Raw genomic sequence first — 16016 nt, 5'->3', positions numbered from 1 at the left:
AACTCTCTTAAAGGGGTAGGAGCATCTACAGTCTAAAGGAGTTCCTTCAAATACTGCTCCTAGGAGGCATACTCCAGCTAGTCCTGCCAACTTTCCAGAAGTACCAACATGTTGACATAAGGGTATGAAGTATTAAACTTAGTTTGTTTTAAAAGTTTGTTCTGGACTATTTTCAGAATTTAAGTTTTTGGAGCAGGCACCATGGGCTTGATTGTAAGTTGCCTTCCCCTCCCCCGCCCCAATACTCCTTTTAAATCTCTGCGTGTAAAATGCTATCATTCTGAAATGGTGCCCTAATAAAGAGAGAAAGTAGTTTGCCATGAATTAGGAACATTTTGAGGTCCCAGATCAGTTCTGAATAAGTGACGTTGCTCAGGAATTTGGGACAGTCCCTTAAAATCTGGGATGGATGGCAACTCTAACCCTGGCCCAATGTGATGAAACAAATAGAGCTAGAACAGTGGAAACTTACACTAACAGTAGAGTAGGCAAAAGTTTAAGGGCAGCCTTTTTTTAAAATCTGAAAACAGCTTCATTTTCAGTTGGAACAGAGGAATGATGCATTTGGGAACACCTAATAAATCAAATTTGTTTAATTCAATGGATTGTGCTCTTGTGATTACAGTGTAGGTGATACTATGGGCAATAATCTAAACCAAATACTGTGAAAACACAAGGGGCGACACTGAAACTCCTGAAACCTCAGAATAGCCACTTATTATTAAATATTCAACTTGCTTTTTTCCCCATTTATTTTATTTTCCAAAGATTTCACTTCAGTACATATGCTGTGACAAATGACTACCATTTTTTTGCCATGACAAATAGCCACCATATTCTCATTACCAATCCCATTAGCTTTTAGCCATCCAGCTCCTTTTCTTCTAGCCTGTAATTTCTGTTTATGGAAGTCAGAAAGAGGCAGTAGCTGGCTGGTACCAATAGCAGTGTTGTGCCTTGCAGTTAACTACGGAGATTTAAAAAACTAAAACTGGTCAATACTTTGATGAAAGATTACCAAAATTATAATGGAATGTATGGAGCAAATGTATTCTTGTGCACCAGATTGTTGATTACAGTTCTCACGTAGGACTACTGTGCTACTGGCAAAATAAAAAAATAAAAGGCAAGCATATTCATCTTCAGTTAGTTAGCCCTGCTAGTTTTGGATGCATAGTTACCAGGTTTAGTTTCTTTGCTGGAACAGAGTCTTCACAAGCCAGGATAATTCTCAATTTGCTCTTTATTCACCTAGGGCCTGTATTGTTGTATATGTTCTTATTTTATTTTTTTTGAGACATACACATTTCAAATGACTGTGCTGACTTTTAATAGTATTACTTATTTAATGGAAGTATTAAAAATACCCTTTAAGTTTACATATCCCATTTTGTATCACTGCATATATATTGTGACCCTATTGTAAAATATAAGCAGGGAGTGTTAAGATTGCTATGGGAACCTTAACTCTGAATTTTCTGATTTAAAACCCTTAACATTGGCCTAATATAATACTGCATATCAGTGGTTATGTTATTAATGTAAAGCTCTACCCCATAATTAAAACTTGTAATTGTTTTAAACAGCTGTGGTATAGCATTTGGTTTAAATTCTTAGGCTGACACACCTACATTGCCACAACATGTCAAACTCAGTCATATCAATCAAGTCACTTCATGTGGCATGAAGTGACATAACATGAAGTGACTGAATGAGGTTTGCTGGAAATTGCTGTTAAATAAAGCACGAAATGTTTAGCTCAATCTTCTAAAAATACACCATATTTAAGCAGGCAGAGGCAGTCTCTAATTTTGAAATTTAATGACTAAATTACAGTTACATTTAGAAAAAAAAGTATCGAATTGTGTTATTTGTCACTTTTCTATATAGTAATTTGGCAATTTATGAAAATAGCTGTTAAACAATGAAACAAGGGAGAATAACAACACCATTACCAGTGAAAACTCACAATAAAACCCAATGGCCTAGGTTCTTCCCAGTGGTTTGTGCCAGGCCAGCAGTACAGAACAGCCCTAAAGCCAGCATAACTAGGGCAGGGCCAGCATAGATGTTTCTCTGTTACCCCTATCCCTATAGCTGGTATAAGGTGCATGGCCACAGTTCTGCCCCCTGAAAATCCACAGCTCTTGTAACCGCACCTTGGGGCCTGTAATCAGGTGCTGGTCCTGGGCCACATGCATGCATCCCTGCATCTGTTCCAAGATTTGACCCTTTAAATTAAGGGGACTAAGTTCAGGGAGCACATGACAGGAGTCATGTGACTGCAGGTTGCAAGAGATGCCAGCTATAACTAGAGACAGTTTGCCCATAGTAGAGAGAGACCTGGCAGGGTCTTTGGAGACTCTCCATAGTATCTTGAGAGCATGTATTCTCTTCCCTTCATCGCTGGTAGAAAGTGGAAAAGGATCTAGGCCTTAGTGGTTTGTAGTTTTTTGAGCCTTTTAATCTTCTGTTTGATTAATAAGGACAGGAGTATGTGGAACGGTTTTCGATTGCCCCAGATTCTGAATCTGCCCACTGGGATACAGGGTCACTAGCAGCCAACAGAATTTGGAACCACCTTCAGCCTGCTCTAACTTATTATGCTAGGAACTGGACCAGAACAGTGCACAGCTGAACCAGAATCTAGGAGGCACATGCGTGGCTTAGGTACACCTCCAGCTCTGTGTTTTGTTGTTTGCTTCTTGTTGGGGCTTATTTGTTCTTCCTCTAATACACTGTTCTCTAAATTTCATCACAGAACCTTCAGCCCCATCCTCACAGGTATGTTCTTAAATTATATGGAAGTTTGGGAGGTGGGCCCTCCTCCTCCATTTAGGGGCTATCTCACTTCTGTCTTTTGACCCCCTTTTCACTGCTTGTTACATTAAAGCAAGCCACTTGACATTCAGGAGTCCCCTCCTTTTTTCTATGATTTGAGCACTGTTCCTGGTACCATATTATGAGCACACAACTAATGCGGTAACAAAGCGAGTCCTGCAAAAAATGGTTTCCCTTTAATGCTTACACTATACCCTTTGGGTCCTGTGGAAACCTCATACATTCAAATTAGTGAAAATGGCAAAGTCTTTCATAGGACCATCCTTACAAGCTTTTGCCCACAAGCTGTTAAAAAAACAGGCATGAAAACATACAGTATTAGACAATATTACATAGGACAGGGAACGTATGTATGAACAATCCGTTGCTGACATACAAAAGTGTGGGGAGAGAACAGTGAATAGAATTAAGTCCTAAGTACCTCTGGAAACCACATGAAATATCAACTTCACTGGAAAATAGTCAGAATGTACTTAAAATCTGTAGGGAACTGGGAGGCTCAGGGGACTGGCTGTGGGAGATGGAATTTTTTACTACCTATGTCACTAACTGAAAGGTGAATGAGATAACTGAAATTAGTAGCTGAAGGCTGTTCAGTGGCCTTATGTGAATTAGTAGTTTCAGTCCAGTTTCCAAAAAAATCAGTTACAACTGGAACTAATGGGCCTCTTTAATGGGTTGGCAGTGTTACCAGAGAGGCCAAGGATCAATGCTTGCCAGTGTCCATGCACATTAGGAGAGTGATGAAAGGGGTTTGAAGTCAGAGGCCTTGGAATGGGATATGGAGCCTTTCAGTTCCAGGTTGCTGGTTTTCATACAGTTTTGGATTAAGAGTTTGGTGGTCTCCCTCCAGTGTCCATATCATAAAAATGACCATCAAGTTTAGAACTAATAGGAACCCTTGTTAGCATTCTAAGGGGAAGTCACCGGTCTGAACAGACTTGGAGGCTGAAATAACCTTTCCGTTCTAGAGCAGGTTGCTCCAGAAAAGTGTTTGAGGCATGCTTAGCTTAAGAGTTTTCTACAAGACAACGTCTGGCTTTGCTGACTTGCCTGTAGGCCACCACCTGCTCAACTGTTCGGGGGAGACTGTGACAAATTAAGGTCCCAGGGTGTACCACATAGGGGGAAACATTATTACTACAATCAATCGGCTGAGAGGGGGGAAAAGGTAAAAATTGTACTTTGGTCATACAATGCAGCAACTTTTTCTTTTAAGGCTACAAGACGCAGTGGGCCAAATGCAGACTTGGTCTAATTCAGACCTGGTTTAAGTGGGTTCAACAGCTATGGAAGGCTCTAGGCCCAATAAATTGATGTCTTACTGTGACGTTCCCCTGGTGTTATCTGGACCGGTGATCTGCCAGATCACTCTAATCCTCGACTCTGGGAGCCAAACTTACCCTGCTCTGCTGTGAGAATCCCCGCTCCGGGGCTATTCACGCACAGCCTCTAGCATGTAAGCTGCTCCCAGCTACATGAGTGAGCACTTTTGGCCAGCTCCTGCTTGGAGTGTGCAACCGAATGATACTAGCCAATATCTCCGGTCCCAGACACAACCCTAGGAAGTGCCATCTTGCAGGGTCCAGTTATGCCCGCTGGATGCTGCAAGCTTATATGAGTTCATCAATTTAACAAATAGATGGATATGTACCAGGTTTGTTATCCCAACGGGAGTCTCTGACATGCTTCAAACCAAACGCACTGCTTCAGGTAGAATAAACAAACAAAGTTATTAACTATGAAAGATAGATTTCAAGTGATTATAAGTCAAAGCACAAGACACCAGATTTGGTCAAATTAAATAAAAGCAAGACGCATTCTAGGCTGATCTTAACACTTTCAGTGCCCTTACAAACATAGATGCTTCTCACCACAGGCTGGCTGGTTGCCCTTCAGCCAGGCTCTCCCCTTTGATCAGTGTTTCAGTCGTTTGGTGGTGGTGGTGTTTGTAGATGGAGGTGAAAGAGAGAGAGAGCATGGCAAATGTCTCTCCCTTTTATCATGTCCTTTCTTTGCTCCCCACCTTCAGAGTCAGGTGAGCATTACCTCATCGTAGTCCCAAACTGACCAAGGGAAGGGGGGTGACTTACTGGCGAGTCCAACAGATCCTTTGTTGCTGCCTAGGCCAGTGTCCTTTGTTTCTGTGTGGCTGGTCTGATGAGGTGTGAACTGCCCCTCTGCTCTTGGAGAGTTTTGCCTGGGCCTCTGCTCCTGGAGAGCTTTTGTTTGAGCTTGTTTTAAGCCATGAGGACACATTTTCAGCCTCATAACTATATATATGAAATTCTAATCTATAACATTACTATAACAATAATGTTCAGTGCACCATGAGCATAGGCGCTGACGCTGTGGATGCTCTGGGTTTGGAGCACCCATGGGGAAAAATTAGTGGGTGCTCTGCACCCACTAGCAGCCAAGCTCCCCTCACCCCCACCCCACTTCTTCCTCCTCCCCTGAGCATGCCCTGTCCCCACTCCTCCACCTACCTCCCAGCACTTCCCACCCAGCCACCGCCAAACAGCTGTGTGGCAGCATTAACATGATCTGGGAGGAGGCACGGGAATATGGCGCGCTCAGGGCAGGAGGCGGGGAAGGGGCAGGGCCGGGGTGGGGATTTGGGGACGGAGTTGGAATAGGGGCAGGGAGGGGGCAGAGGTGGGGTGGGACTTTGGGGAAGGGCTTGGAATGGGGATGGGGCAGGGGTGGGGCCTCATGGAAGAGGTGGAGTGGAGGCAGGGCTGGGGGCAGCATGGGGGGGAGTCGAGCACCCATGGAAAAGAGGGGAAGTCAGTGCCTATGATCCTGAGCCTTCCGAAGACACCTGACATGACAAACTTTGCACTGGATACCACACAATCATATTATAAGGATGAACATAGGGGTGCAGGGTGTTCCCCCAAGGTACAGAGCATCACACTTACCCAGTGGTGTAAGTTATGCATGGAACAATAAATGGGTCAGAATACCAAACTCCCTTTGATTTCACTGGGATTTGTGCACATGTAAGGATTGCAGAATCAGGTTCGCTGTTATAAATGAGAGGTCTCAGAAAACAAAGGCTGCAAGGATACAGGTCAATTTGCTGCTGGTGGCATTCCATTAACTTTGATGGATTTATATTAGCACCAAAGTTTGTTATTATTACTGAAGCTAGAATGTATTAAGCTTGTGTTAGGCGTGGCAGTGGCTATATAACCAATAAAGGTAAGTTGTGCAAGTTCCTCAGAGCACATTATGATGTTGCAAAGGCACTGTATATTAACGAAAAGACTGATGGGCAAAAGTAATTTCTTTCTTGGACACCTTCTGCTCCCTAAAAATTGGCCCCCTTATGTAATCCTGCCTCAGTTTCCCCTTTATCAGATTATTTATAACTTTGGAGGCACCTAAAGTTCTGGTACTTCATTATGGTCTCACAGGTTACCTGAGCTGTACACCCCTGCTCTTTGAACCATTTCAAATAAATATCTGACTGAAAGCTTTTGGCTACCTGCCAGTTTACTCATTTTTTTCTTATATAGGTACCAGGAAGAGTAATGAAGCTAAAATGGCACACTTCAAAGATAAAGAAATATTTTGTACTAGTTCCATGGTATGAAAATAGACATTAGTGTTAGATGAGACAGCAGATCTTTTCAGCAAATTTATCCAGGAAGCATGTCCTTGGGTGAGGGGTGTTGAATTTATTGACCAGTTTATTTATATTTCTTTTTGCTTTCAATAGGAAAAGAATTCTCCCTTTTTATGCATGTATTACAAAGTTTAATAGGATTATTCAGGTGCAGGTTTGTGGGACTGAGGAAAATTCTACTCAATGCTTGTCAGAAATCTTCAGCACTTTCATTGTCAGTGTTTTTTTTTTTTTATTTTAGATGATGTGTATAAGAGCCAAAAATATCAAACTGGATTATCAAAACTGATCAGAAGTAAGCTGGAATGGCTGTATTTGTTATAATTAAATGCCTACTTTAACATAACTTAGTTATAAATGAAAATCTGAACAGCAAAAGAGGATGAAAGCCCTTCATGTTTTCCTGTAGGGCCTTTTCCTTTACTCCCTTATCCCTACCTACATACACTTTCTGTACAGGCCTGCTCTGCTGATGCTCTTCCACTTCAGGAAAGGGAGAAACTAATCAACACTTCTCACCTAGCCCTTCCATTGAACTAGTTCAAGACTTGTAAGAGCCCTTTCTCCTCATACAACCTGCAGAAAAGATACTGCTACTGCATCTCTGGGGGTTGCACGCCCTTTCACAGATCAAAGGGGTTGTGAAGAAGTCTGGGTTGACAGCTCCAGTTCTACAATGAGTAGTGAACCGCAGCCTTCTTGAACTACTGGACTCTAATTTCAAGGTTGTTTTGTTTAGCTAGACCTCTAGGGTAAGTTTAACAAAAGGGCCAATGGGGGTTACTTTAACTCCCGTCTGGTGCCCTAGCTTTGGTGCCGTAGCATAAGGCAGCAGTTTCTCATGCAGGCTGATGTCGCTTCAAGTAATAATAAACGTGTCCTTCTAGAGAGCACCTTTCATACCAAACTGCTAGGCAGCTAAAGCCCCCTCAGCAGAGGCAGCCACCTCTGGGGGAGAAGGTGGCAGCTGCTCAGGGTCCAGAGGTTTATTAGGACAGGACATGAAGAAGAATCCGGTACCGGGGGGCCCTGTGGGGAGTGGTTCGGCAGAGCGCAGGGACACAGGTTGGCACTAGACCAGGCCTTGCTAGCACAGAGTGGGGTGGGGTCCGTAGGGATGGGGTATGACTGTGCCCTGGTTTGCCTTGGCCCAGGGTAAGTGCCAGTGATGGGGCTGCCTATGGGCTGGCTCACGAAGGGGCCTGGGCCTCAGGTTGCCATGGCTACTTGAGGGGGGGGCTGCCCAAGAGCCTCTGCGGGGTAACGAGCAACGGGGGGCGGGGCAATGGGCCGGCTCGCCCCCGCCGGTCCCGCCCCCTACGCCTTGCGGGGCCCTTCCCGGCACAGCCCCGCCCTCGCAGGGCTAACGGCCAGCACGGCCCCGCCCCCGCCGCTGCTGATAGGGCGGAAACCACAGCTCCGCCTGCCTCTCACAGGAACCCGAGCACCGCCCCTCGCCGGATCCCGCCCCTTCCGCTCGGGACGGGGGAGGGGCTCCCGGGTCTTCGCTGGCGGCACTTCCGCCCGCGTGATGGGGCAACCGGCCGCCCGGGAACGGGCCTCTCTGCGTCGCCGGGGAGCGCGCACGGTCCCGCGGGGAGGTGAGGTCCGGTCCGGGTCTACAAGGGGCGGCCCCGCCCCGCCCCGCTCCGCTCCGGGAGGGGGAGGGAACGGGGTATCAGACCCCTTTCCCGGCTCGGTCCCCCCGTCCCTTGGGGGCGCATCTCTCCCCCCATCTCCTGCCCGGTGTGCGGTAGATGCCCGCCGCTCAGCAGTGCTTTGTGCTGGGGGAGGTGTCTCTGTACAGGCCCCATTCCCCACCAGCAGCGCTGCGCTTGGCCCCTTGGCAGTCTCCGTGTGAGCCGCACCTCTGGGGGCGATCGGTCACTGTTCGCTGGCTGGGTGCTGCTCTGGCCGAGATTGTAGCGTATCCGTTTAACATCTGGTACTTCCCCTCTCTGCCGCGCAGCGATGATACGGACTTGCTATGGCCCCGGGAACAAGACGCTTGGAAAATAATTACAAAATTCAAACAAAAAGAGTAGTTTCTCTGTTTACCATGTATGGCTATACATTGTATATTTCTTTAAAATGGCTCAATATTTTTATATGAAACTTGTGTTTTGGAATGTGCCTATTTTAGGAAACGCTGTAAAATTGTGTTGAGGTTTGTCAGTCGATTGATTTTGTTGCTGCCTTTGTAAGCAGATCCACATAGATAATTGCTCTGTTGTGAATAAGTTACAGGAGATGCTATATACACAAAAGATTTGGTTTCAAGGTCAGGATTTCGTTGCATACTAATTACAACCAGTTTGTCCATTGGTGTAACACTGAAGTCTTGACATAAACTTTTTTTTTAAGTTTTTAATTTTTTTTAAAATTTCTCTCTAGGAAATTTGCACCTTAGTTGCACAAGTTATTTATAATGTATGCTGCCTGTGTACAAGGGGAAAGTTGCCATGACAGTCTTAACTTAAAATGTTCCTAGGTTTTGGTGACTTGTCATGTTCATTTTATTTTAAATTATTTTGTGCAAGTTTTTTATATTAACCAAGGTAAGGAGGAAAAGTCTTTCCTGGAAAATTTTGATACATACCGTAGAAGTGGCAAAATCTTTAATTAACTGGTCTATGTGCTACATACATGCAGTCAAACTTATGCTAATGTTTGACTGTTAAGACACTTTGCTTAGTAGGACCCTTATAATCTAAAAGAAAAGCTGACCTAATTTGATTTTATTCTGTCACCAGATTTCTTTATATCAAATTATTTCTAAAGAAAATAAAGTATAATTTTGGTAACATAAGGATGTCGCTATTTGCAGGAGCATGGATAATTATTGTGACAGTAAAAAAAAACAGGAGTACTTGTGGCACCTTAAAGACTAACAAATTTATTTAAGCATGAGCTTTCGTGAGCTTCTTCGGATGTAGCTCACGAAAGCTCATGCTTAAATAAATTTGTTAGTCTTTAAGGTGCCACAAGTACTCCTGTTTTTTTTTGCGGATACAGACTAACACGGCTGCTACTCTGAAACCTATTGTGACAGTGTGGCATTCCAGTTTTTGTTCAAAACTCTATGGTAGTTGATACCAATTGTGGTTCCATTTCATGTACTTAGGAGAAAATTCAAAAATTGAAACAGTTTGGTCATTCCACTTGAAGATCATGTTTGAATATCAAGGCACTGTGGAGAAGCTTGAACTAATGCTGCCTATGCTGTTGTGGTTTGATGATTAAATGGAGGATTTGGATTTCCTTTGAAGTAATGTACAAGCATCTTAATCTATTAACTTCTAACTCTTGAAATCATATCTTAGAAGTGGCTATTCGTTCCCACCCCCCAGCTTTGTAAACAAATGGAAGAAAAGGCAATTGGTGGAGGAAGCATTAATGTGCTCCATCTCCCTGTTATATGGTTTTACAAATAATTATGTTAAGTCACTTTCTTAAGGTTTTCTGCATGACTCTTGCCTGTAAACTTGAGAAAAATAGCAGTTCACTCACACTGAGATTTATTTAAAGCTGTCAGCTAAAATCTTGGATGATTCCATCTGCACTGAGTGTACTCCATCCCTACAGAGCTCCTTCGTGCTGCAGGATGGCATGTGTACTACCCCACAGTGGACACCCCAGGGTGACAAGGGCTGAGCAGAGCTTTTCCTAGCCTTGTTCCTCACGGTAGCCGGGGCCTTCTGTACTGCCAAGCACAAGAACTGAGAATAAGGAGCCTCCTGTGCTTTCATTAATACAACTCTCCTCCCTCTCCTCCCATCCCAGAAATGTAGAGGAGGAAGCAGCCGAACTCAAGGAGAAGAACATGGAAAGGAGGTGAGGATGGGAGTACTGGGGGCAGGAGCAAAGCAGGGAGAAGAGTATACAGAGCTGGAGGGAGGAACAAAGGATGAGGAGACAGAGGCAGGACCCAGGAGGAAGAGGGAATAGGAGCAGAGGAGAAATGGAGGCAGGAAGTGGAGGGAAGGGGACAGGAACTGGGGATATGATCTGGAGGCAGGAGTCAGGGTGAAAAGGGAGAATAGAAACAGAAGGTGGGGCTGGGGAAGGAGGATACATGGTTATCTAACTAGAGCAGCAAAGAATCCTGTGGCACCTTATAGACTAACAGACGTTTTGCAGCATGAGCTTTCGTGGGTGATGCATCCGAAGAAGTGGGTATTCACCCACGAAAGCTCATGCTGCAAAACGTCTGTTAGTCTATAAGGTGCCACAGGATTCTTTGCTGCTTCTACAGAACCAGACTAACACGGCTACCCCTCTGATACCTAACTAGAGTACACTCCCTTCCAGAACCTGAAATTAAACCCAAGATTCTGGAGTCTCAGAATTTCTTCGGTGGTCTAGCAAATAGCTGTGAAGCCCGCTGGCAAAGACTCATTACCCTACAGAGGCCGGTCCACATGGAGGATAACAGCCTGTTCCTGGTACCCATTACTCCATGAGCTCAAGTACTAGAAGTTTGTGCTCTGAATGTAAAGGTCCCAACCCTTCTGATAATCCTCATATGGCGCACTGTAGTTCACATGGTGGAATTCTGTGTGTGTACTCTTTTAAAAAGCATAGGAAATTAAACTGAAAAACTTAAATTTCTGTTTTCTTATGCAGACCCAGAATATACAGTGAACAGTCTTCTGGCTTTCAGACAATGTCTTTACATCCTGTTTTGAACAGGTTTTAACATTTCTGATCCATAGGTTACAGGTAGATCTTTTATTTACCCTTATAAGCATATATAATCTCTTAGGCCTGTCCATTTAGGTCCTGGCAGAATGAATGGATGAATATTACATTTGCCTGGGCTTCTAATCAAGTTCTTTCTGTTATATGCACTCAGTTGAATTTACTTTTTTTCCCAGCCTTTTAAAGGATCCTTTGCATTTGGGTGTTACAAACTCTTATTTGATACAGACCAGTGTCTATTTGTTTACATGCCAGCGTTCATATCAGAGTTCCTTCATGTGCAGTCCTTTCTCAATTCATTATTATTATTGACAGTACTATATGAAATTCATAAATCTTAATCTGATCCTGAAATTCTTTTACGTATGTAGGCCATGACCCTGCAGTAAGGACTTCACAAGTGAGCCCCACCGAAGTCAGTGCATGCTGTAAGCTAGTTCTTGGATTAGCTAGTGGAGCATCAGAGCCCTTGGATTTTCACCTTCTACGATAATGCCATACAATCTGGGGTAGCACACATTTTCCATGACATAACATTTTGGGGGGTAGGAAGTGAAGAATACTTAAACTTCACAAGAGAGTTAAATAGACTAAAATGTAACTACTAAAGCTAGAATTTTTTCCACATGTTGAGACTAATCACCTCTGTTCTTGCAAAAGTGTCATGTGATCTTTGGACCTCCGTGACTTCAGCCCATGGTGGCTGGGAGCTGCAGGGTCCTGCTGCCTTCCACGATGCCTGGGAGCTGTGGCAATGGGGATACCTGGCAGCTCCTGGCCACCATGAGGGGCGGAGGTACCCAGCAGCTTTCCGCAGCCACCAGCAGTGGCAGGAGGACCCCAGCAGCTCCCAGCCTGGGGGGAGGGGACCCAGGAGCTCCAACCACCTATTGGTGGTGAGGGCCCTGAAGCTCCCAACTGGCCACGGAGGGCTTTCATGAATTTTTCTTTATTGCCCATGACCTATCCATGATTTTTACTTAAAATATCCATGACACAATCTTAGCCTTAGCGTTAAGTGGTTAGGATCTCTGTTCTACTTCTCTGAAACACGATGGCACCTGCACCGGATAACCATGATACTTAACAAAATCATTAGTCCCAGTGAAGCACCAAAGTTACGTTTACAGGAATAAATAGTAATAACTGAGTCCTAAAAATCTGCAATTTGGATACACAAGTAGTTATGGTAGTCAATATATATTTTCCTACTAACAGGAACAACTCCAGAGGAATTGCTTCATTCTGCTGAATATAGAATGTTGTGGGGTTTTTTGTGTTTTTTTTTAAACTGCCTAAACTGTTCTCCGTGTTTAATTAGCTTGGAGTCTTCATAGTCTCTCTGGGAATTAAATATAGTTGTCAATATCCATAAATTGTAACTAATGGTTTTTATTTTTCTGGGGATTTGACACAAACCAATGGAAGTGAGGAGTCCATTAATACTGATGATCCTTAATATAAAATGTTGGATCATTTAGTGGGGTTTGACTTAAGAGCAGCAAGTCCTTCTGTGTTACAATCTTGACACTTATTTAAATATAGCTTTGCTCTATTTAATTGTAGTGCCTAATAATTTAGGTCCCAGTCCATCAAAGTGATGTGCATAGGCAGACCCTATTCCTATGCAGTCCCCCGCCCCTCCCCAATCACTTTGCAAGATTAAGTCGTTAGTTTTTGTGGGGGTTTTTTCTTTTAACAAGGAATGAAGCTTCCTATGGCATTCTCATCTTGAAGGTTACTCTGCCTTTTCCCATTCTGTTTCCTTGCAGTATGAGCAAAATTGTGAAATAAGTGATAAACTTATCAGGTGGTTGGGCCACCATGTTCTTTATTTAAAAAATATGTGAACTGCAAAAGTTTTTATTAGAAGGCATACTGGTGGTGGTGGTTAATGCTAATGTTTTTGTTGATGGTAGACCTATTCATCTTATGAGGGTATTAAGATTGATCGTTAGGCCCCAGTTCTGCAAAGCTTTACACACATGCTTGATTTTATGCACTTGAGTAGTTCCATGGATGTCAGTGGGACTCAGGTATGTAAATCTTTTCAAGATTGGGGCCACAACTGATAAAAGGGCTTTGAAAACAATGCAAATAGTCTTACTCTTGACTACTGGTTTTGATTTTTTTACATTCTTAGTACCAAACAATTGACATCATGATGTTGCAGTGCTCTGCTAGAAATGATTTTTTTCGTTTAGAAAAGGTGAAAATATTCAAATTGATCTGTTTAGGTGGTCCCTTGCATCCCTTAGAGCCCAACTGATCTTAACAGAGCTCTGCAAGCATACAGAAGTCTGTTCATACAGATCAGCTGGCAAGATTGGGACCAAAGTTATTTTATCTACAATGGAAAGGCGCCCATGGGAAACTTGATAAACTAGTAGGATATGGAACTTAAAAGATACTTTATTTTGTACTTACGTGTGGGAAAGGTTCCCTGTTATTCTTGATAGCCTTTAATATAATAAAACAAATAATACTTCTAATCCTTCTGGTATAATTTTAAAGTGTCAGTCGTGTGTGTGTGTGGTGTACAGCACCAGCGCAACAGATTCCCAAGTTTCTGGGCACCTACGCAATGTCAGTGTTTAGTAATACACTACTAGTAAGTCATGTGCATAGTATCTCTTCCTTCTCCTTTTTATTTTAATAAGTATAAGCAGGGTGGATTTGAGTTAAATCATGATTTAAATCACTAGTCAGGAAGACTCGATTTAATCATGGATTTCTATATAAAAGTGCATTCTTGTTTGTTATAACCTTAATACATATTCTTCACAACTCAGAGATGGATGTAGGTTTCATTTTTGGAATGTACACACTATACATTTTTAAACAGTGATTTATTTTTAAAACTTTTCAGATTAGATTTACAGCTGTATCAGAAAATGAATGATTGTTTGGTTATTTCATTTACCAAAGGTAATTGAAGCAGATATTTATGAAGTCACTTGGGAGGTGAACTATCTCCAAATTCAACAGGTTAATCGTTAATATTTGGAGGATTTTCTTGCCATGCTGTATTAGGAGGAGAACATCACCAACAGGCATTTAAATTTTTATTTAACTAAAACAACAGTGTTACGTATTCTGGATTTTTTTTCTTCAACAGCAGACATAATATTTTAACAAAATAAGCATATGAATTTTTGAATTTAGTTAAACATTCAAGTTTTTTAAAATCAGGTTTGTTTTTGTTAAAATTGTTTTTAACTAAAATAGTTAAATCATAGAATATCAGGGTTGGAAGGGACCTCACGAGGTCATCTAGTCCAGCCCCCTGCTCAAAGGAGGACCAATCCCCAACTAAATCATCCCAGCCAGGGCTTTGTCAAGTCTGACCTTAAAAACCTTTAAGGAAGGAGATTCCACCACCTCCCCAGGTAACCCATTCCAGTGCTTCACCACCCTCCTAGTGAAAGTTTTTCCTAATATCCAATCTAAACCTCCCCCACTGCAACTTGAGACCATTACTCCTTGTTCTGTCATCTGCTACCACTGAGAACAGTCTAGATCCATCCTCTTTGTAATAGCTCCAGCTGGGAGGCTGCGGGAGCCTTGAGCCTTGCCGGGCTGGGGCCAGGATTTAAAGGGCTCGGAGCTCCCCGCCACTGTGGGGAGTCCAGAGCCCTTTTAATCCCAGCCGCGGAAGCCGGTGCGGTCCGGCACGGTGTACTGGCTCTTGCCGGCACGGTGTACTGTACCGGCTTACTTTCATCTCTGCCGGAGGGTGCCCATGCTGCCTCCACAGTACTGCTGAGGGTAAAATCTCCAACAATTGTGCATGAGGCACTCAAACACCTACAGTGGAATGGACATGTGCAACACATCTCAAAGAACAGCAGTTAGCTACCTTTCTGTAACTTTTTTTTTCTCCATTTGCTATGTAAAAATTTTTAAGTAAGAAAATAAATACTTGGCACTTACATAGTGCTTCAGATTTCTAAGTTTTGTACAAATATTAATAGAATGGTACAATAACATTCAAACGTGTAAGTTACACTCGGTGGCATGGGAAGTAAGATACTTAATCAGTTGGTTTCAAAATCCCTTGTCACTGCTTGTGCCTCAAGTTATAACTGTGAATGAAAAGTGTTTGCGTTTTTGGTTACTAGGCTAGAGGTTGAGCATTTCAGTGTTCAAATGAGCACTGGTCGCCCATGAGATTTAACAATGTGTAAGAATAAAGTAGCAGTTGGTGTACTGTTCAGCTCACTGCAAAACATAATCACTTTCTGCTGGTTGCGAAGCCAACTTACATAGCTTTGAGTAATTTTTTAATACTTTCTCCATTTTATGTGCAGACATTACAAACTAAAGAGGCTCTCTTTAAACATAATTGAACTTTGGAATTAGCAGTATAAATCTTATATAAAACATCATCATGTAGTTTAAGAAGTAAAATCTATTGAGAACACTCATTTATTTCCATTACTGCAACTATTTGAAGAGGAGTGCAAGAAAGGCAATTTCTCTTTTCCAGTTCAAAATCTAGGGCACAGGGTGTGCTATGTTAAATACAAGATCACTTAGCTTTTCTTCATAAAGTACGGCTTGCTTAGCATAATCTAAGACTCAGTGTTGCTGACCATGCCAACAGCTGTCAGATCAGCATTTTTGTAGCAACTGTATAAAAGCAAGGTTTTGTTAAGAAAATAAGGGTCTAACTTACAATATTTCCCCTTTCCAGTTTGTGTCCACCACCATATTCTTGATCATGCTTATACATACAATCGCACATATTGCTTGAAAAACTTAAAATCAGCGATTTACTGTGCAAACGCAGTAAGTTTGGATTTTGCAATATACTGTATGTGGTGACATTTTGAAGGCA

General features: G+C 42.8%; 1 protein-coding gene across 4 annotated transcripts in view; it reads left to right on the top strand.

Moving 5' to 3' along the window:
* Positions 1-7880: 7880 nt before the first annotated feature.
* The window catches only part of SAMD8 (sterile alpha motif domain containing 8), a 30408-nt gene continuing 22272 nt past the window's right edge, over positions 7881-16016 (top strand). The window contains exons 1-2 of one of the 4 annotated variants that reach the window (XM_039481159.1): positions 7881-8076; positions 10259-10309. Coding sequence is in view for 1 of the 4 variants with exons in the window: in XM_039481157.1 (XP_039337091.1) it covers positions 8007-8076 (70 nt within the window). In the remaining 3 variants the exon portion in view is untranslated. Of the gene's footprint in view, positions 8077-8271; positions 8537-10258; positions 10310-16016 lie in introns of those variants that run through there. The other 3 variants (XM_039481157.1, XM_039481158.1, XM_039481160.1) reach the window with 3 other exon arrangements.

The sequence above is a fragment of the Mauremys reevesii genome, linkage group 7 (genome assembly GCF_016161935.1).
Source record: "Mauremys reevesii isolate NIE-2019 linkage group 7, ASM1616193v1, whole genome shotgun sequence".
Classification (NCBI taxonomy): Eukaryota; Metazoa; Chordata; order Testudines; family Geoemydidae; genus Mauremys; species Mauremys reevesii.
This window is presented reverse-complemented; position numbering and strand designations above follow the sequence as displayed.